Source organism: Stegostoma tigrinum, chromosome 2, assembly GCF_030684315.1.
Source record: "Stegostoma tigrinum isolate sSteTig4 chromosome 2, sSteTig4.hap1, whole genome shotgun sequence".
Lineage (NCBI taxonomy): Eukaryota > Metazoa > Chordata > Chondrichthyes > Orectolobiformes > Stegostomatidae > Stegostoma > Stegostoma tigrinum.
This window is the reverse complement of record NC_081355.1, coordinates 62,158,391-62,181,268: the sequence shown is the minus strand read 5'-3', so window position 1 is coordinate 62,181,268 and position 22,878 is coordinate 62,158,391. Positions and strand designations below refer to the sequence as shown.

The following is a 22,878-nucleotide window of genomic DNA, read 5'->3' as shown; positions in this document are numbered from 1 at the left end:
CACTTCACCAACACCTTCCACCCCAACCTTCAGTTCACCTGGGCCATCTCCAGCACATCCCTCACCTTCCTGGACCTCTCAGTCTCCATCTCAGGCAACCAGCTTGTAACTGATGTCCATTTCAAGCCCACTGACTCCCACAGCTACCTAGAATACACCTCCTCCCACCCACCCTCCTGCAAAAATTCCATCCCCTATTCCCAATTCCTCCGCCTCCGCCGCATCTGCTCCCACGACAAGACATTCCACTCCCGCACATCCCAGATGTCCAAGTTCTTCAAGGACCGCAACTTTCCCCCCACAGTGATCGAGAACGCCCTTGACCGCATCTCCCGTATTTCCCGCAACACATCCCTCACACCCCGCCCCCGCCACAACCGCCAAAAGAAGATCCCCCTCATTCGCACACACCACCCCACCAACCTCTGGATACAACGCATCATCCTCCGACACTTCCGCCATCTACAATCCGACCCCACCACCCAAGACGTTTTTTCCATCCCCACCCCTGTCTGCTTTCCGGAGAGACTACTCTCTCCGTGACTCCGTGGCTTTGTGAGGGGTAGGTCATGCCTTACAAACCTTATCGAGTTCTTTGAGGATGTGACTAGGAAGGTTGATGAGGGTCGAGCTGTGGATGTGGTGTATATGGACTTCAGTAAGGCATTTGATAAGGTTCCCCATGGAAGGCTCATTCAGAAGGTCAGGAGGAATGGGATACAGGGGAACTTAGCTGCTTGGATACAGAATTGGCTGGCCAACAGAAGACAGCGAGTGGTAGTAGAAGGAAAAGATTCTGCCTGGAAGTCAGTGGTGAGTGGGGTTCCACAGGGCTCTGTCCTTGGGCCTCTACTGTTTGTAATTTTTATTAATGACTTGGACGAGGGAATTGAAGGATGGGTCAGCAAGTTTGCAGACGACACAAAGGTCGGAGGTGTCGTTGACAGTGTAGAGGGCTGTTGTAGGCTGCAGCGGGACATTGACAGGATGCAGAGATGGGCTGAGAGGTGGCAGATGGAGTTCAACCTGGATAAATGCGAGGTGATGCATTTTGGAAGGTCGAATTTGAAAGCTGAGTACAGGATTAAGGATAGGATTCTTGGCAGCGTGGAGGAACAGAGGGATCTTGGTGTGCAGATACATAGATCCCTTAAAATGGCCACCCAAGTGGACAGGGTTGTTAAGAAAGCATATGGTGTTTTGGCTTTCATTAACAGGGGGATTGAGTTTAAGAGTCGTGAGATCTTGTTGCAGCTCTATAAAACTTTGGTTAGACCGCACTTGGAATACTGCGTCCAGTTCTGGGCGCCCTATTATAGGAAAGATGTGGATGCTTTGGAGAGGGTTCAGAGGAGGTTTACCAGGATGCTGCCTGGACTGGAGGGCTTATCTTATGAAGAGAGGTTGACTGAGCTCGGTCTCTTTTCATTGGAGAAAAGGAGGAGGAGAGGGGACCTAATTGAGGTATACAAGATAATGAGAGGCATAGATAGAGTCGATAGCCAGAGACTATTTCCCAGGGCAGAAGTGGCTAGCACGAGGGGTCATAGTTTTAAGCTGGTTGGTGGAAAGTATAGAGGGGATGTCAGAGGCAGGTTCTTTACGCAGAGAGTTGTGAGAGCATGGAATGCGTTGCCAGCAGCAGTTGTGGAAGCAAGGTCATTGGGGTCATTTAAGAGACTGCTGGACATGCATATGGTCACAGAAATTTGAGGGTGCATCCATGAGGATCAATGGTCGGCACAACATTGTGGGCTGAAGGGCCTGTTCTGTGCTGTACTGTTCTATGTTCTATGTTCTATGTTCTACTCCCTTGTTCGCTCCACACTGCCCTCCAACCCCACCAAACCCGGCACCTTCCCCTGCAACCGCAGGAAATGCTACACTTGCCCCCACACCTCCTCCCTCACCCCTATCCCAGGCCCCAAGATGACATTCCACATTAAGCAGAGGTTCACCTGCACATCTGCCAATGTGGTATACTGCATCCACTGTACCCGGTATGGCTTCTACTACATTGGGGAAACCAAGCGGAGGCTTGGGGACTGCTTTGCAGAACACCTCCGCTCAGTTCACAACAAACAATTGCACCTCCCAGTCGCAAACCATTTCCACTCCCCCTCTCATTCTTTAGATGACATGTCCATCATGGGCCTCCTGCACTGCCACAATGATGCCACCCGAAGGTTGCAGGAACAGCAACTCATATTCCGCCTGGGAACCCTGCAGCCTAATGGTATCAATGTGGACTTCACCAGTTTCAAAATCTCCCCTTCCCCCACCGCATCCCTAATCCAGCCCAGTTCGTCCCCTCCCCCCACTGCACCACACAACCAGCCCAGCTCTTCCCCTCCACCCACTGCATCCCAAAACCAGTCCAACCTGTCTCTGCCTCCCTAACCTGTTCTTCCTCTCACCCATTCATTCCTTCCACCCCAAGCCACACCCCCATCTACCTACTAACCTCATCCCACCTCCTTGACCTGTCCGTCTTCCCTGGACTGACCTATCCCCTCCCTCCCTCCCCACCTATACTCTCTCCACCTATCTTCTTTTCTCTCCATCTCCATCTTTTCTCTCCATCCTCCCCCTCTCTCCCTATTTATTCCAGAACCCTCACCCCATCCCCCTCTCTGATGAAGGGTCTAGGCCCGAAACGTCAGCTTTTGTGCTCCTGAGATGCTGCTTGGCCTGCTGTGCTCATCCAGCCTCACATTTTAATATCTTGGATTCTCCAGCATCTGCAGTTCCCATTATCTCTTCCTTCTTCAATCTTGTGTTTTTCCTCTTTCTGGTTGCTTTGCTGTCTCTCTCACTCAGCCTCATTTTTATTTCTTCTGCTCTTCCTAAAATGTTTATGCCCTGTTCTTGTTCTGTTTGACGCTTTATTTCGATTAATGTTAAGTACAGATTTAGCAGTAAAATAATTGTTTCCAATGCACCCATACTCCAATTTCAACACCCGCACGCTGCAATTGATGCACTTGATGTTTGTACTTTGTAACACTACTTCACTGTTTACACACTTTCTCATGTTAGCCTAACTTCATTTCAGTCTTTTCCCTATCTACAATTTGTCCACTTATTTTTAATCTTTGGTCCAATATCACTCTTGCTGTATTGCTTTCTGCTGTGCAATAACTTGTCTGTTTGACCTTCTCTATTAACTGATTATTCCTAATTTCCCCAGCTACCAACTCTTACTATTTTGCTAAGACAGTATATTAATCTGTTATCATATTGGTAAGTTCTGGAAGAGGTTCAACTGACTTGAGTTGTCATCCACTCTTGAGAACAGTCCCCAGAATCCGAACTTTGCCCACAGAAAAGTAAAGCTTTGAACATGTTTGAGACTATGGCTGGATTTTCGCTCAGTGTTGGGAGTGAAAAATTAGGCCTCATTCTAGGTCCTTACCCCATTAGGATCTTGAATGCAGTCAATCAAGTGCCAAGTGGTGAGCTCACCATCTAATCAGAGATGAGGTCCAATGGGAGACTCACTGCACTCAGCTATCGAGCGATCGATATGGACATTGTCTACCTGACTTGCAAAGTACAAGAACAAGTAAGTTTCTCCTGCTGTCATAAAACAGTCATAAGTTGCCTGACCATATTCCCGCAAGGGCAGCCTCACTAAGGGACAGCCAGTAGCCCAGCAGCTATTATGAATTGAGAGAAGGGTGAATGGGAGGGATAGTTTTGGTCGTCCCTCACATGTCCATTGGTGTAACACACTGGTCCCAGTTAAGAGGTAACAATTTGTTTGTAACTGCAAAATTAATGCAGCTTCTATTTATTACATTCCTGTTAAATTTTGGAACTTGTTAATAAAATATAATCGTTGAATTTGTTTCATTCACAGAACGAATGCTGGTTTACACTGGATATTGGGAAAAGAGTTATCATAAGTTGGATGGCATCAAGAAGGGATGTGGCTCAGGGCCAGTAAGCTGTCTGATCCGGTCATTAAGCAGTGTCTGGGGTAAGAAGGTGAAGTCATTTATGTGACAGAATGTCACCTCTTTACCATAAGAAACATGGGTTTGCTGTTGCTGTGTTCAGTATATTGATGGTGAATGGCAACTCCAGACTGCTAATGTTTGTCTGGGTATTTTGTCAGGGATCCAAATTGATATCAGCACAAGAGATGCTGGAGTATTCTGGGCTAGCTGGGCAATGGCAAGTTCTTCTGCTAACATCAGATGAGAAAAGTGCCAGAAAGGGAGGTTAGGTAGTTAATGAGTTTAGGACAGTAGCATGAGAAACTGCACAATCTCTTGCAGAGAAACTTTCCATGAAACGCAATGAAAATAACACAACCAAAGACTGTAAGATTCAATCCCGTGTCCCAGTTTAAATGTATACATATGTTAAAATAAGAGACTACTCTAGTTTTCTGACCAAAAAATTGTGTAGAGGGTCAAATACATAACTGTTGCAATTGTTTCATTACGTGAATGACAGACGATTACTTCTGAAAGTAGCTGGCAGGTATTCAAATCCAGAAAGCATTGACAACGTGTTTTGGAAGATATTTAATGAGCTGAAGTTGTTTAACAAGCTGATTTGAGTTTAGTTGATGCAAAAGAAAAATATTGTGGATGACAGAAATCTGAAATATAAACTGTGATAAAGGCTCATAACGTATTAGTATTTGTGAACTTAGGTTCTCAATTGGAAAAACAATGGATTTCAGTTTTAAGTTCTGAGAAGGTGTAACTCGTTTTTGTTTCAAAAGATCAGAAAGGCAGCTGGATCTGTTTGCTAAAAACATCTCCAAGTAATCATGTGATTTTAGCTAAATAATTAGCAATTTCTGCGTTCCAAAAAGATATAACTGGGAAGGATTTTGCTGACTAGAGTTTACAATGCAGACAGGGAGTTAGAAGCAGGTTCATTCGCAGAAAAGAGGTCTTTAACATAAGATGTGTAATTAATGGCAGTCTCCAAAGCATTCAGCACAGACAGTACCTTCCAAACCCATGATCACTTCATCTAGAAGGTCACCAGCAGCAGATACCTGGGTACACCACCAATTACAAATTCCCTCCAAGCCAGTCCCCATCCTGAATTGGAAAAATATCACCATTTCTTCATTATTGCTGGTCAAAACCCTGGAACTTTCTCTCTAAACACACTGTGGGCCAACACACATCATGTGGACTGCAACGATTCAAGAATGCAGCATCCCCACCTTCTCAAGGGCAGCTGACCACAGCCAATAAAACACTGACCAGCCAGAGAAGTCCACGTCCCATGTGTGAATAAAACAAAAGACAATCGACAGGATGCCACAGGGGAATTAAAGGAGAATCAAGTTAACCAACACTTGGTAATGGTATTAGAAGGACACACCAGGACAATAATTGAAATCATCCAAATTAAAAGAGATGATGACAGCAGGCAGCAGAATCAAACCCTATGTAGTATCTGTGGGTAGTGGATGAAAGCACAGTTGAGGGAGAACCCTGAGCAGGCTAGCCAAGGGCAGGTTTCATTTTGGATTGGTGATGACCAAATAGAGCACTTGTTCTGCAGGAAGAGCCACTTCAATATTTCAAATTTCCAGTTACAGCCAACTAAGGTCAGTTTGACAATGACTGCAAGGGAATCCCAGGAAAGGCCTTATGCACAGTACTAGGTATCCTGATTATGATGCCGAACAAAAATGGCTTAAAAGTCTTTGAGGTTGAAAATATCGGCATGATCCAAGATATAATTAGATTATGATGGCACCCTACCATATGCTATATGAGAAAGGAGGAAGGCTTAGGTAGCACTCTGGATAAATGTCAACAAACCAAACAAGTAGGTGCATGCCCCGATCTGTGTATTCCAATGAACATGCGTTGTATGGTTTTCAGATAAGCATTAATTTAAGCAGTGGTGTAGAGCTACAGTGTAAAGGCTAATTCTCAGTGTAGCGGAGTGCACCTAGGCTCTAAAACTAGCATGAGACATTTGAAAGATGGAAGTGAGTGACGATGATTTTTGCAAATCCATGGAAAAGATGTTGAAGAGCCTTGGTGCATTATTAATGAGGTGAAGAACAGAAGCTTGCCTGAGAAAAATCTCTCCCGCCATGGTGCACCAGACACATTGAATTTCACACAACAAAACGCTCTAAATAGAGATGGGAAAACTCCACCCTCTGTTTCTCTCTCCACAGATGCTACCAGACTTACCAAGCATTTAACTGCATTTTATCTTTCCCTTGGAAATGGTGGGACTGTTCTCCCTGGAGAAGAGAAGCTTAAGAGGAGATTTGTCAGTGGTATTCAAAATCATGAGGAGTCTGGACAGAACAGAAGGGAGATACCATCCCACTGTGGGAGGCTCGTGAACCAGAGGACATGCAATGAAAGCATTTGGCAAATGATGCCGAGAAACATAAAGAAAACTTTATCAAGCAGTAAGTAGTTAGGATCTGGAAGACACTGTCTGAGAATGTGATGGAGTGAAGACCAATTGAGGCTTTCAAATTGAAATTGGATCATTATCCAAAGAAGAAAAAAAAAATTAAAGTCTATTTGGAAAAGTATGTGAGTGCCAGCAGCTGAGCTGCTCCTCAGGAGACCAGCACTGACATGACAGGCTGAATGGCCTTCTTCTGTGATGTAACCATTTTATAATTCTATAGTTTGCAAACTAAAACCATCATTAGTGCAGAAAGTATGACAATATCAATTGAACACTGGGATACCTTAGGTTATTCAAAGGTTAACTGCTTTTCACCAATTAGGCCAAATAATAAAATGGGAGGTTATCTCAGATAACCTTAGAAAATGGCCTTGAGAATTCTAGTTTGAGACCAACTAATGCCTGTGTTACAAGCAGCAAACCAAATTTATACTGGCTGCTAGATAACAAAAGCTTTTGTGCTCCTGAGATGCTGCTTGGCCTGCTGTGTTCATCCAGCCTCACATTTTATTATCTTGGAATCTCCAGCATCTGCAGTTCCCATTATCTCTTATACTGGCTGCTGTTTTAATTGATTGTTTCAAGTTGCCAGTACCACCCACATTGTTCATTACTGGCATTCAAGAGTGGGCCCAATGTTATTTGTGTTGGGAGCCATTTTGAAGAGACTCTGTATTTCTTGCATTGCTATAAAGCAATTACGTGGTAAAGTAACCATCCAAGGCTTCATACGCACCTTCACGTCAAACTGCATTGTACTTGTGCTTCTTTTAATCTAGTCTACTGTATTTGCTGCTCACAATGCAGTCTCCATTACATTGCAAAGACTAAGCATACACTGGGGAGCTGCTTTGTGGAACACTTCCACTCTGACCATAGGAATAACCCCAATCATCCAGCTGCTTGGCAATTTAATAAACCACCTTGCTCCTTTAGTAACATGTTTGTCCTGGGCCTACGAGAATGTTCCAGCAGAGCTCAATGCAAATTGGAAGGGAGTTGTTATGGTGGGCTTCACTTGAAGTGAAGTGGGACCAGTATCCTGGTAAATTGAGTAATTAATACTGTTGAGAAAGTTTTATTCTAATTAGAGGGATAGGGTTTGGAAGAGGGGAAATGGAGGCATGCAAAGTAAAAGGATAAAGCTACATTGCAGGGCAACTATTTGGATACTAGGAGTGGGACACGAAGCAATAGAGTGTACAAAAATTGAAAAAACAACAGCACAATTAGGGGGGAAAGTAGTCCTTTACGTAAGTGTGCATAGCGTTACCAGCAAAATAAATGAATTAATGGAATGTATAGAGGTTAATAGGTATGATCTTATAACTGTTACAGAGACATGACTTCAATGAGATCAAGGCTGGGAACTAAATTTTCAGTGGTATAAGACTTTTCAAAAGGATAGCAGAAAAGAAAATTGGGTGGGATAGCTCTGTTAATATGAGATTAAGTACAATATTAAGAAATGATCTTGCATCAGAAATGAAGACTCCATATGGATGGAAGAAAGAAATGATAGCAGAAGAAGATACTAATAAGGGCAGTCTATAGACCTCAAGCAGAACAGAAAATATATTAGGAGACAATGAAGACATGTAAAAAGGCAGCACATTAATCATGGATGAATTTATCTGCACAAAAGATTGGAGAAATCAAATTGACAGAATTAGCCATGTGGAAGAATTTACTGAGTGCATGTGGGACAGCTTCCTATATTAGCATGTTGTAGATCCAACCAGAGATCAAGCTATTTTCGATGTTGGAATTGGTAATGAAGCAGCTTTAATAAATGATCATCAGTAGATCCCCGAGAAAACAGTGGACATGAGCTGCAGCTTACTTTTTTGGTCCAATGCATGTTGCATCAGGCATTTTGGAGGGATTCTCACGTAATGGGGTCCAAGAGGATGGGGGGGGGGGGGTGGGGCTCATTGGGATGCTCTTTAGAGGGTCAGTGTGGATTTGATGTGCTGAATTACCTGCTTCCACACTGTAGGGATTCTATAATTCAAAGGTCTTAAGGAAGTGGCTGCAGAGCTTAACACTGGGTAAAATATTCCATAATTCACTGGACTCCAATGGATTGGAAACCTGCTAATGCGATGCCCCTGGTGAAGAAAGGAGGGAAACAGAAAGCATGAAACTATAGGTCAGTCAGCCTAACATCTATTGCTGGGAAAATGCTACAGTCCACATTAAGGAAGAAATAGTAGGCTATTTAAAAAATTAATGCAGTCAAACTCAGTCAACATGACTTTGTGAAAGGGAAATCATGTTTGACACATTTGTAAGAGTTCTTTAAGGATATCACAGGCAAATTTGATAAAGGGAAACTGGTAAATGTAGTGAATTTGGACTTCCAGAAAGCATTCACAAAGGTGACACATAAAGGTGACTGCACACTTTATGAGCTCATGGTATTGGGGGTAATATATTAGTATGAAATGAAGATTAGTTAACATTCAGAATCCAGATTGATGGACTTTTCTCAGAGTGTAATGTATCCAAATTTGTAACACAATGAATGTTCACCCTGAAAATTTCACAGTTCCAAGAAGCTGGGCCACCACACAGATTTCACAATTAACATTTTTGAAATAACAACACGGCGCACCTGTTAGCATGACTGGTCCCCATTGAAGGAATTACCTTTGCTGTAATCAACGATGCTTGTAAACCACTAAACCCCGAGGCAAGGACTGATTTAAAACAATGCTACTTGCTTGGGATTAACACCCTGTCATCATTTGGAATCTTCCTCATAATGTCACATACAGTCATAAAGAATCTGTTTTTACTGAGATGCTGGTATGCAGTTTAGTGCACAGAGGTATATGATTTTGACTGCATCTCTGCATGAGATAGCTGCAGAAAGCAGAGGTGCTCTAAGGTTGCTACTGGCAATTCAACTGACCTTGACTGTGAAGCTTGGATCACACTCACATTAGTCTTCAGCACTCTTTGCAAGCCAACAGTAAGTGTAAGTAACCTCATCAATAAAGCCGACATCAGCTAATTTGGTTTCCTGTCAAGCAATAATGTTGACACAAAGCTTATGTTGCTCAAGAACAACTTCAGGTGTCTTGCATACACTTCCTGTGGAGTGTTGATCATTGTTCTTGCCAGCGTGTATAACCCTTACATTCTAGCTTTCAACCTGAAATGTTACATTTCTTTGCTGGGTACAGCATTGTTTTAGGAGGTGCAGGCTTGCCTAGCATATGTATTCCCTCATGAGTTCATTGGCTGATATACAGAGAAAAAACAAAAACTTATACAGTTACAAACTACCTGGGAAAGTCTGTTGATTCTCAAGCCATCCAGATTAGTCCCAGTATTGTTACAAAAATTACTGCTTTATTCAAAGTATATGGGGATTAATCAGGCTTAGTCAGCATGAACTTATTAAAGGATGATTACGTTTGATAAATTTGAACAATCCTTTTGGGGTGGTAACCAGGAGCATCTGATGTGGTCTACATGGACTTTAACAAGGCTTTTGAAAAGATCCCTCATGGCACATGGGTCAGAAAAGTAAGAGTGAATGGAATCAAAAGCGAAGTGGCACAATGGATTCAAAATTGGCTGAGGCAGGAAGCAAAGGATAATGTCAGAGGGATGTTTTTGTGTGACTGGAGGTCAGCTGTAGGTTTCCACAGCCCCAATGCTGGGGCTCTTGCTGTCTGCAGTGTTCATCAATGATGTGAACTTAAATGAAGGGGGGTACGATCAATAAGTACGCAAATGGTAGAGTGGTAAGTAATGAAGAGGATAACCATAAACAGCAGGAGGATATCAATGGATTCATATATATCGTATATTTTTACAGTGTAGCCAGGGGAAATCATTGATGGGCTTCAATTTCAATTTTGTGCCAGTCAGAATTCAGCTGCACCGGGCAACCATATGGTTGAAAGATGTGTGACCAGTGGTCCTTGGCTGTGATCGTGACCATCTGGTTCTTTGTTGACAAAGCCAAAACGTTTTTCATGAAGTATTTTGTGATTATCAGCACATTTGTGCTTGGTAGCAAACTTATCAAGCATGAATTAGTTCATGTCTATCAGCTACATGGGGAACAGGTCTGGATTTTTACCCTAGGTGCCAGGCAGCTGACAATGGGAACTTTAATGCTTTCTTGTTTACAGGATTGTAATTGTAAATACCAGTAACAAATATCCTCAAAAATGCCATGATAGAGAATCACATGCCCAACGTGTTCTAGATATTTTCTGATCAACTTTTTCAGAGTTAGAACCAACATATCCAGCTTCTGCACTGATTGTTTCAGGAGATTGAAATGCTTTGAGATCAGTTGAAGAATGCGACACACATCAAGTTCGAGAATGGAGGTATTTAGTTGGTCAAAGTAATTGATTTAGAACACTGTGCAAGTGGTCACCTTAGGAGGGATATTTGAGAGCGAGGGGCCCCAACCTTTTGTAGCATCATCCCAGTACAGCAAGAAACATCGTAGTAACACTAAGCTGTTGGCTCAATGTCACACAATTTAGCCAATAGTTCAAGTGAGTCCAAAGAACTAAATATGAAAATTGAGATTTCTGAACTCCACAAAAGGATGAACTAATAATTATTCACTAAATTGCCCTGAATGTTGTGTTTTGAAGGAAATCTCAGTCTGGAGTGCTGATTGCAAACTCATTTAAATCAAGTGCTTTCATTTGGGAAAAAAAAGCTTTTTATTGAATGATTTGGCAAACTTTTTCCTTTTCATTCATCTTACCCACTTTCCTGCAATTATTTGCAGAAATATAGTTTGTGGTGACCTAGATACAAGGGTTGCTAAGAAACAGCAGACTAGTAAAGAGTGTCTACACATGACTCCTCCTCTAATAATCTCTACCATACCTCTAAAACAAGGAGAAAATGTAAAATACATATTCTACACGTGGGAAAAATTGAATTTTTGCTGCAAAAAAAAATTGATTTTGAAGTGAAACACATTGCAGTCAGAGTTATAGCTATCATTTGTGCCACTTCAGGAACCAAAAAGGTTTACAGTGGTAAATGAAACATTTTGGCTTTTTAAGGTCAGTACTGGTTCTTTGATGCAGCAATTTAAAAAAAACTCACTTCTTAGCTGTCTTGTCTTATTTTTCACTCCCTCATCTTTTAAAAACTTTTTTCTTAATTGACACAGTGATATTTGTCTCAGAGTACTCCTTTCAGCAAGACATTTCCTACTCCAAAAACTCAAAGGAAGAAACTTCACCAACCTTCCCCTTAATTTTCAACTGTTAGCCCTGATAATTGACACTCATCCTGGGGAAGTTTTTCTGTATTCACCTGGTCAAACCCTTCATATTTAAACATCCTTTCTTGTTAGCCTGCTTTGTTTTTGTAAAATAATTATAGTAGCTCAAGTCCCTCTTCTTGTCAATTAGGGCATAACCTGAGATGATTACCCATGTATTTTACACTCCTATTTATTAAATCCAAAATACTGTTGCCTTCTTTTTTGTTAGTGTCAATCCACATTTACATATTCAAAGAATTTTGAACACCATGTCATTTTGCTAATCTGCAACTTGAAACAGTTTGCCATTTGGTGTATATTCCACTTTGTTTTTCCTCCAGAACTGCATCATTTCACTTTTTGATGGTGAACTGTACCTTCCAATAGCTTCTTGTTTGCCTAACCTGTTTACATCCCTGTGTCTTTTATAATTTGCAAAACACCACACTCCCAATCCATGCGTATATCATTAGCAGGTTTTGACACTACGATCTCAAAATCCAGATAATTTAGATAGGTTATGGTCAGCCAAGTGGGCTCAAATTATTTTTGAATCCAATCAATATTCAACATCCTTAATCTTTTACAAACACAAAGTATTGCAAATGTTGTAAATGTGCATGTGTTGGAACGAATCCCTATACTTCACAGCTCTGGCAGCATCTGTGCAGTGCAGGTAGAGCCAGTGGCCAGAATTTTTAAATTATTATGAGGTCAGGATCAAAAGAAGGTAGGCACACAATTTGGCACTGCTGGTGCTGGCCTTCATACCGGTTTGCTGTAATAATCCTGCCTTTAGCACTAATTTTCAATGATGACGGCTTAGGTCTTGATTCCTGGCAGGCAGTTAACTATCGAGAATTACAGGATCTATTAACGGCTGGCTGTGCGCTGACTGGGATTCTCAGTCAGCCATGCCAGTGGCGCATGTCAGCCTGGCTTTCTCCTTCTGTCTCTCTATCCTCAGATCAGTAGCTCTGACCTCAGCTGGTATGGCTGCCTCCCACTGGTTCTCCTGCAAAGGGAGTGTGCCTGTTGTCCCCGATTTAACAATAAGCCACTGCTTGATCTTGAATTAGCTACAACTTTGAAAATCCCAGCGGATAGAAATAAAACAACACGGATCCAGCCCACAAATCTTGATTAAAAAATACTGTCAAATATTTCTCATCATCCATCAGAACTAGGAAATGTTTTTAAGCAAGTGTAAGGGTGAGAGGTGAAAATTGACCAAAGAAAGAGCTGTAATTGCGTGGAAAACAGGAGAGATTACAGAGACTAAAAGAGTTGGTGGTGTAAGACAAAGACTATTAATGGGACAAGAAAGAAAAGATTGGCTAGATTTTCCAAAGTAGCAATGATGCACAGTTGAGGGAAAAGAATGACTTATTGGAAGCACTGATATGTCTTTAGAACATATGTGAAAAATAGTGAAACTGAAAAGTTAGCTTAATGTCTTTACAGGAAGTAGGATGTGATAAAGTATAGTCAAATCAACTGTGGAAGTCAGTGTACAATAAATATTTGTTGATAATTTATCCCTGAAATAGAAACAGAGATGTTAAGGAAATGGTTAAGAAAGAATAGGAAATGGAGCATGGAAGCAAAGTTGAAATTTTCCAGTTTATTGTGAAGAAACAGCACTGATGCAGTCAATGATGTACAGAAAAAATTTGAGGGGCCCTGATTAGGAATGATATAAGGAATAGTTATCAAAGGAAATATATGTGTATCTAAGATCCATGTGTGTAATGAGTGGAATTGAAGGAGAAGGTCTTCAAGTGAGAGAAATTAGCCAAGTGAAGTTCAATGGGCATTGGTTGGAGTTGAAAGATGGAGATACATAAAGATATACATTTCTGATGAGAAGGAGACAGTGCCAGGAATTTGGAAACTGTTGGGAAATCTTTCACCCTACTGTAGACTTTCTCTTTCATCTTGTCCCCACCCAATCTTTAAAAATACTGACAATGTATTACATTTCTAACTTTTCCCACTTTTGCTGAAAGGTCAACAGCCTGAAATATGAAGTTTTTTCAGGCTGCCTGTCCTGCTGAGTGTTACCAGCATCTACTCTTTTTTCAGATGTACGACATCTGTTTGTGTTTTGCTATCATTATATATCTATCATACAGTAATATAACAAGCAAACAGACTCTTCAGTCCAACTCATCCATGCCTACCAGACATTCCAATCTGACCTAGTCCCATTAGGCAGCATTTGGACCATATCCCACTAAACCCTTCCTAATTATATACCCACTCAGATGCTTTTTAAGTGTTGTAATTGTACCTGCCTCCACCCCTTCCTCTGTCTGCTCGTTCCATACACACGCCATCCTCTGCGTTCAAAAGTTCTCTCTCAGGTCCTTTTTAATTCTTTGATCTTTCATCTTAAGCCTATGCCATCTAGTTTTGGACTCCTAGCCTGGGGAAAAGACCTTGCCATCCACCCTAGGCATGTCCTTATGATTTTCTAAATCTCTATAAAGGTTACCCCTCAGCCTATGACACTCAAGGGAAAACAGTCCCAGCCTATTCAGCTTCTCCCTCTCAAAACCTCCAGTCCTAGCACCATCCTTGCAAATCTTATTTGGAACCCTTCAAATTTAACAGTATTCTTCCCAAAGAAGGGTAGACAGAATTGTACGCAGTATTCTAAAAGTGGCCTCACCAATGTACTGTACAGCCACAACATTATGTCCCAACTCCTGCACTCAAAGTTCTGACCAATTATTTGGAAGCCAAAGCCAAAATTGGGTAAGCTGTCCGTGGACTAGTCAAGCAATAGCTTGACAAAGTTATACTCACAGAATCATACCTTGCAGACAAAGATCCAGACACTACCACTACCACTACCATCACCTTCACCTTCACTTGATACGTCCTGCCCACTGACAAGACTGACCCTCTGGAGGAAGTGATTTACTCTGGAAAGCCTCAACATTGACTCCAGATAGCTTCAGGTTTAACATGGGCAAGGTAATCTCCTGCTGATTACCAAATACCGTCCACTCTCGGGTAATGAATCACAAACCTCAACGTTGTGCAACATTTGGAGGAAGCAATGCACATGGCAAGGGCGCCATATGAGCGTGCCTTGCCAGATCCCGAGTTGTACGTCTCACAGGTTAACCACCCCCTCATTGCCGAGTCTTTCAATCGCTCCATTCCCTTCTATCCAAAAGAAATTTAAAATTAACTCGAAGCAGTTTCCTTTAAATAAGTACAAACGCAGCAGGATCAGAAAATCAGCCATAAACCAAAACAGACGGCAGAGAAAACCATCAAACAGCCGGAAGTGGGTCCACGTTACTAGGGTGAAAGGTGAAGGGGAGGGGCCTGCTGTTACGGAGCGGTCATGGATCCCGGTGGTGAAGGTAAAGCCGATTCTTCCGTGTGATCTGAGCCCTGTGGGAGCGACCTGGCTCTGGGTATAAACTGACAGGTCTGTCACGGTGAATTAGGGCGATATTTTCCTATAGTTATGGAAGATAAGATCCGATAGCCGAATCTTTAAATATCCATCGCGCCAGCACACGGCATTGGCGTGTGTGATGGGAAGGACTGCCCTCACTTACCATCCTGCACCCTTCCGGCCTTTCCTCATTTATCCCGCACACCCCCAGTGTCTTCCTCTTTCACTCCCTACCCGCCATCGAGGGAGGGCCCTCATCCCCCTGCCCGCTGCCACCTCGGACTGCCAACCCACCCCACCCGGCATATCCTCATCCCCCATCTCAGGACTGACCCCATCCCCTTCTTCTCACTCCCGCGCTGGAACTGTCTTCATTTCAGTCCCCACTGGGGACTGTACACAGTTCTCTGTGTATTGATGCTCAAGTTGCTGATGCAGTTAGATCATGTATCTTCCTGGTTGAGGCTTACTCATGAATGAAAAGGAACGAGCATTTTTGGTAATTTTTTTGAATCTTATGATGTCCTAATCTTTATAATCAGTGGAATAGTCGTGAAGTCATTTCACTGATATAAAATAGGAGATGTTACACCTCAGTGGGAATATTGTGTCGAATTCTGGGTATCCTTCCCATCTTTAGGAAGAATATGAAAGCTTGGGAATGAAATTTCATTTACTTGGCAAATTGGTGAACTGGGACTATCTTCTTTTGAAATAACAAGGTGTAGAGCTGGATTGACACAGCAGGCCAAGCAGCATCATAGGAGCAGGAAGGCTGACATTTGGCTGCTTGGCCTGCTGTGTTCATTCACCTTGTTATCTCGGATTCTGCAGCATCTGCAATTCCTGTTATCTCTCTCTTCTTTTGAGGTGTTTTAAGAGGAGTTTAGATTTAAGTGTTCCCTGAGGGGTCTGAAGAAAGCAGAGAAGGACAACTTTCTATTTGCGGAAAGCTGACAACTAAATTACGTCAACTTAAAGTGTTTAGCAAAATAACCAGAAGCAGTATGAGAAACATCTTTGTTGTACCATGGCCCAGATTTCCACTAGCTAGACAGTTGTTACTCCAGTGTTGATGGGAATTGACCTTACAGAATTCCTATCATAGCAGACATTGAAGGAATTGCCTGGGAAATTGAATTTTCCATCAGGCACTTTCTCTACACCTGGAGCCCTCCAAAACTCTTCATTCACATTGGAGACTTCAGAGAGTTTCAATGAAATTAAGTAAAGTAATTATCCAGGAAATGTTAGAGCATTAAATAGATGACCCGAAGTAACTATTCACCTGATCCCACGTTTACCTCAAGCACCCTCCATTACACCTCTGTTACTACACCTTTCACCCTCAATCCTGGAACAGACACCTGCGGGGACCTGACTACCATCCTATGACCCCAATGCCCTTTCCTCCCCATTTGGACTGGACCTGACCCTATATAATGCCCCACTAGGACTGGCCCCTCCACCTGACACTTGCTCACCTTGTTAGTCCCGACTTAACATAGCACTAGCAGACCCCGCCACTCACCAGAACTGCAGACCAAACCAGAAACTCCATGACACACCAGGCCTGATGCTACCCCTCACCTCCCCTCCCAACTCCATGAACCAATTTCTACAACATACTTGACCTAACCTAACTTAAATACTACATCACTTAAATTGCACCCTCACCAAGTAGCATTTTATCTGACACTCTGCGCTGATTCTTCATGATTTTCAATAGTTTGGCTGATTTCTCTATCAATAGCTCCTCTCAAATTTCCTTAAATAAAATGAAAGGCCATTAGTGGGTTAGCCTGACACAAGGGCAAAAGAAATGGAAAAATACCAAAGGGCGAAAAGACATGAAAAAGGCCACACAAGTAACAATGTGAGAAATATTAGAGAAGGGAAGAAAAAAGCAAACAAGCTGAAAATATGGCAGGTTGTTTTTATTCTTGAGATATGGGCAATGTTGACAATGCCACATTTATCACCAACTCCTAATCTACCTAAAGTACTGCTAGACTTTCTTGAATAGCTGCTGCTGTTTAATTAGAGTTCCTAAGGTAACTGAGGAGAGAAGGGGAGAATTTTGATCAAACAATAATGAAGGAATAACAATATACAAGTCAGGATAGATTGTGTCTTACAAGTTAGTAGTATTCCTTTGATATTGATGCTGTTGCCTTTTTCTATGTTTGAGGTGTGAGATTGAGCTGTGTCATCAAACTCTACTAGGTGAACAAGACACAGTCCAGATACAGTGGAGGTAATGATTATTGACTTGCTAGTTATGGATACTGATCAGTAATAATAAAAACTGTAAACACTCAGTGGGCCTGGTAGCTTTTGTGGTGAGAGAGACCAGAGTTAACATTTCAAGTCTGTGACCTTACATCAGATTTTCTCTTCCTACAGATGCTAGAAATACACCTCAGTTTTTCTCTTTCCACAGATGCTAGAAAAGCTACGGAGTATTTTCTGTTTCAGATTTTCATCATCCAAAGTATTTTGCTTTTATGTAGTAGTAGTTACACTGAAAACAATGTTAATTTCAAGCTTGGGTTAGTATTCCAATATGATTCCAACAAAAAACATTATGCGCTGTGGTTCTTCTCAACCTGTCTATAGTCTGTGACACAGTTGGTCATGCCATCTTTCCAGCTGCACTCAAGAGGTTGAGATTGTGATGGTTTGGCTCCATTTTGACTTGTACAATCAAAACTAGAATATCTATTTCAATTGTTTCTCCTCTCACTTATGCAACATTACCTTGGAGACCCTAGGAACCAATCCTTAATCTTTATCAAAATCCTTGTTTTCATGTCAATGCTGATAATACTTAGCTCCACGCCGCCACTATCTTTCTCGGTCCAACTGCTTTTTTCTGAATTACCAGACTGCTAATCTGACCAAATGAGCAGGAATTTCGTCTAACTAAATATTTGGAAGATCAAAGCTGTCTGAGGCTGAACCAGACTTTTTGGTTATAGAATTGTGTGACGTTATTTTCACCTCTGTAACATTGCTTGATTCTAGCGAGTTTTGAGAAGATTTGTAGCTCAGGTTGAGGTTCTGGATGTGAGTTTGCTTGCTGAGCTGGAAGGTTAGTTTTCAGACGTTTTGTCACCTTTTTTTTGTCACTTTTTTTTATTTTGAAAAAATATACTCGATTCATAAGATGTACAAAAAATAAAACATATTTATACACCTACCCAGTCATGCAAGCCGCTCCGGGTTACCCAGGGGGTACATACACCAACTAAAGGGAAAAAAAAACAAACAAAGAAGAAGAAAAAACAAAGCAAAGAAAATACCCTGGCAGTCGTCACCCCGCACAGTCCCAGTTGGCCCCCTGACCAGTTGGGGAAGGCGCCAGCTGGGCCCAGTTACCAGATAGGGCCCTTTTTTCTATTCTGGACGAGGGGTTTCATACCGTGGTCTTTCCCCGCCGCGCCTTGTCGGCGGCTGCACCAAGCTTTAGCGCGTCCCTCAGCCCGTAGTCCTGGACCTTGGAGTGCGCCAGTCTGCAACACTCGGTCGGGGTCAGTTCTTTCAGCTGGCAGACCAGCAAGTTGCGGGCAGACCAAGGAGCGTCTTTCACCGCATTGATGGTCCTCCAGGCGCAGTTAATGTTGGTCTCGGCATGCGTCCCGGGAAACAGCCCGTAGAGCACAGAGTCCCGCGTCACGGAGCTGCTCAGGACGAACCTCGACAAATACCACTGCATCCCCCTCCAGACCTCCTGCGCATAGGCACACTCCAGAAGGAGGTGATCGACAGTCTCATCCCCTACGCAGCCGCCTCGAGGGCAGCGTGCGGTGGCGCAGAGATTCCGGGCATGCATAAAGGATCTCACTGGCAGAGCCCCTCTCACCGCCAGCCAAGCAATGTCCTTGTGCTTGTTTGAAAGTTCTGGTGATGAGGCATTCTGCCAAACGACTTTGGCAGTCTGCGTGGGGAGCCACACGACGGGATCCACCCTCTCCTTTTCCCAAAGGGTCTCGAGGATACTACGTGCTGACCACTGCCTGACGGCCTTGTGGTCAAAGGTTTCTCCACGAAGGACAGATGGTACGGGACAGTCCAACTACTCGGAGCGTTCCACGGCAACGAGGCCAGGCCCATCCTTCGCAACACTGGGGACAGGTAGAACCTCAGTAAGTAGTGACACTGGTGTTTGCGTACTGAGGATCTACGCACAGCTTGATGCAGCCGCACACAAAGGTAGCCGTCAGGGCGAGGGTGGCGTTCGGTACGCCCTTTCCCCCATTTTCCAGGTCTTTGTACATGGTGTCCCTGCGGACCCGGTCCATCCTCGACCCCCAAATGAAGTGGAAGATGGCCCAGGTGACCGCAGCGGCGCAGATCCAGGGAATAGGCCAGGCCTGCACCACATTACAACAGTACCGACAGCCCCTCGCACCTGACAACCAGGTTCTGACCCGCGATGGAGAGGGACCGGAGCATCCACCTGCCCAGCTTCTGCTTCAATTTGGTGATACGCTCCTCCCAATTCTTAGTGCACGCCCCAGCTCCACCGAACCAAACACCCAGCACCTTCAGGTAGTCTGTTCTTACGGTGAAGGGGACGAAGGAGCGGTCATCCCAGTTCCCGAAGAACATGACCTCGCTCTTACCCCTATTGACATTGGCACCCGAGATGTCCAACAGCCTACTCACCGACCAGTGATCGGTGCAGAAGACGGCGACGTCGTCCATGTACAGGGAGGTCTTGACCTGAAGGCCTCCGCTGCCTGGGATAGTCACGCCCTTCAGGCTCACGTCCTTCCTGATGGATGCAGCGAAGGGCTCCACACAGCACACGAACAAGGCAGGAGAGAGCAGGCAACCCTGCCTGACTCCAGATCTGACGGGGAAACTGTCCGATTCCCACCCGTTGATCGAGACTGCGCTAACGATGTTGGTGGTAGAGCAGCCGGATCCAATTGCGGATGCCCTCCCCGAACCCCACTTTGGAGAGGACGTCCCTCATGTAAGCATGAGAGATCCTGTCGAAGGCCTTCTCCTGGTCCAGGCTGACGAGGCAGGTGTCCACCCACCTGTCCTGCACGTAGGCGATCGCATCCCTGATGAGCGCAAGGCTCTCAGCGATCTTCCTGCCCGGCACAGCACAGGTTTGGTCAGGGTGAATCACCGACTCCAGCACAGACCTGACCCGGTTGGCTATGACTTTGGCCAGGATTTTGTAGTCCACGTTCAATAGTGAAGTGGGACGCCAATTCTTAATTTCTTCCCTCTCCCCCTTCCTCTTGTAAAATGAGGGTGATGATGCCCTTCCTCATGGACTTGCACATTTCCCCTGCCCGAAGCGCACTATCGTACACCTCCAGCAGGTCCTGGCAGGTCCCACAGAGCGGAATACAGCTCGACTGGTAGGCCCTCGCTCTCGGGAGTCTTATTCCTCTCCAAGGAATTGAGGGCTCTGGTCAGCTCGTTCAGGGATATCGGCCGGTCCGGCCACTCAGTGATAGACGACAGGAACGACTCGGAGGCCGTGCTGTCCGTGGGCTTTGTGTCGTACAGTCCAGCATAGAAGGATCTGCTGATCCTCAAAATGTCGGGCCGAGACGATGTCACCGAGCCGTCGTCCTCCTTCAGCCGGCTAAGCACAGCGCTCTCTTTGTGCACCTTCTGAAAGAAGAAACGCGAGCACGTCTCGTCCTGCTCCACGGAGGCCTCCGCGGTGAAGAGCGAGGCTTGCTGGCCCCTCACCTCGCGGAGGTCGTCCGTGACATCGACCCCCATCAACTGCAGAAGGAGCAGGTTCTGCACCCTTTTCTGGAGTCACAACAGCTTTCCCCGCCTCTCTCTTGCCTTCCGAACACCGTTGGGGACAAAGAACCTCTTGATGTTCTTCTTCACCGTCACCCACCAGTCACCCGGAGACTCAAAGAGGGGTTTCACGGTTTTCCAACCGGCGTACTCCCTCTTAAGCTTCTCGACGTTCTCTGGGGTCAACAGATTCGTGTTGAGCTTCCACGTCCCCTTGCCGGCCGGCTGGTCGCCCTATAAGTGACAGTCGGCCAGCAGGAGGCAGTGGTCAGAGAAGAACACCGGCTCGACGCCGGTGGACCTGACCGAGAACGCCCGTGACACAAACAGGAAGTCTATCCTTGAGTGAATAGACCCGTCTGGCCGCGACCAGGTGTACCTCCGCTGCGCTCTGTCTGCAGGGGTGCTGAAGACGGCGAGCAGCTTGGCATCCTTCACTGTGCCCATCAGGAATCTGGACGTGATGTCCAGTTGACTCCCCCCACCCGCTGTCCCCATGCCGGATCTTCCATCTGCATCGATGATGCAGTTGAACTCTCCGCCTAGGATGACCAGCCTGGACGTAGCCAGCAGGGGTGGAAGCCGCTGCAGGACGGCCAACCGCTCACTCCGTACCGCTGGGGCGTACACGTTGATCAGCCTCAGGGGAGCGTTCCTGTAGGTGACGTCAGCCACTAGGAGGTTCTCTTCCCCCCCCCCCCCCCCCCCCCCCCCACCACCACCACCACCTGATGAGAGATGGTGAAGTTGCGCCCCCGCAGCAGAATAGCCAGGCCCGAGGAGCGACAGTCGTTACCCCCCGACCAGATTGAAGGCCCACAGGTCCAGTCGCCGGACCATTTCCCGTACCTGCCGAGGTGCGGTATACCGTACTCCTGCAGAAACAGGAGGTCTGCCTTGACGGTGGTCAGGTAGGCCAACGTGGACACACATCTTGCGGTGGACTTGACGCTGCGCACATTAATGCTCGCAACTCGTACCCCCATTGGTGGGCAGTGACTGCAGTACCCTCCCCAAGTCCAAGGTCCAGCCCCTCCATCTGTCCCTTCATGCCCATTGCCCGGGCTAACTGCTGGATGCTCTCCGGGCTGAGGAAACCATCCGTGCTGCCTTCCGGGTGGCATCCCCCCGTCGGGGGTACGGAGGCAGGAGAGCCCGGCTCTGGGTTAGGCTGGGGACGCGCTGCTTCCTCCTTCCCACCTGGAAGTTCTGGGGGGCCCTCCAGGGCCCCGGGGCATGTGACTGGGTGTCGGAGGGAGCCTCAGGATGCCTCCCGTCACCTGGAAGTGGGGTGCTGCTTTCCTTCTCCCTTGAGATCTTTAGCTTCTGCTTTGGGCGTGCCCTCTCCGAATCCCCCTCGTCAGAGGAGCTCTTATAGCCCCCCTGTAGCTGCCTCTTCCCGCCTGATGGTTGCGGTTTTTGGGCCCGCCGACGCACCTTCCTCCTCGCTTTTGGACTGTCGTCCACTCCCCTGGGTCGCCTGTCGCCGCCTCCATTGACTCCGGGTTGTCGGTGGGGGGGAGCGGAGCCTGCAGGGGCGCTTTCCTGGCCTCGGGCCCATCCTGCGGGGCTGGGCCCTCCTGCACGACCTGGCCCTCCTGCACATTAGTGGGGTCCTTGCAGGGCCCTGGTGCCTTCCTCTCCTCCGGGGGTGGCTGGCCCCGCATTGCCCCTGCCGGCGACCTGGGCGTAGGTGGTCCCCCGCCGCGGGCATGCCCTATAGAGGTGGCCCTCTTCCCTGCAAAGGTTGCAGCTTTTTTCTTGTGGGCAATCCTTTGCAAGATGTCCCTCCTCCCTGCAGATGGTGGCTTTGCAGTCGGCCGCCACATGACCTGACTTACCACAGGCATGGCAGACTTTAGGTTGCCCTGCATAGGTCAGGTAGCCCTTGCTCCCGCTGATTGCGAAGCTGGACAGTGGGTGTACGATGTTTCCGTCCGCGCCCATCCTCAGTGTCACCTTGACCTGTCTCTTACTGGTTCAGATGCCAAAGGGA

At 45.5% G+C, this 22,878-nt stretch overlaps 1 protein-coding gene across 1 annotated transcript in view; it reads left to right on the top strand.

The window, feature by feature from the left end:
* Positions 1-14,963: 14,963 nt before the first annotated feature.
* Positions 14,964-22,878, top strand: part of cmc1 (C-x(9)-C motif containing 1) — a 92,411-nt gene continuing 84,496 nt past the window's right edge. Inside the window, exon 1 of the mRNA XM_048557636.2 lies at positions 14,964-15,060. Within this exon, the coding sequence (XP_048413593.1) occupies positions 15,042-15,060 (19 nt within the window). The 5' untranslated portion in view covers positions 14,964-15,041. The remainder of the gene's footprint in view (positions 15,061-22,878) is intronic.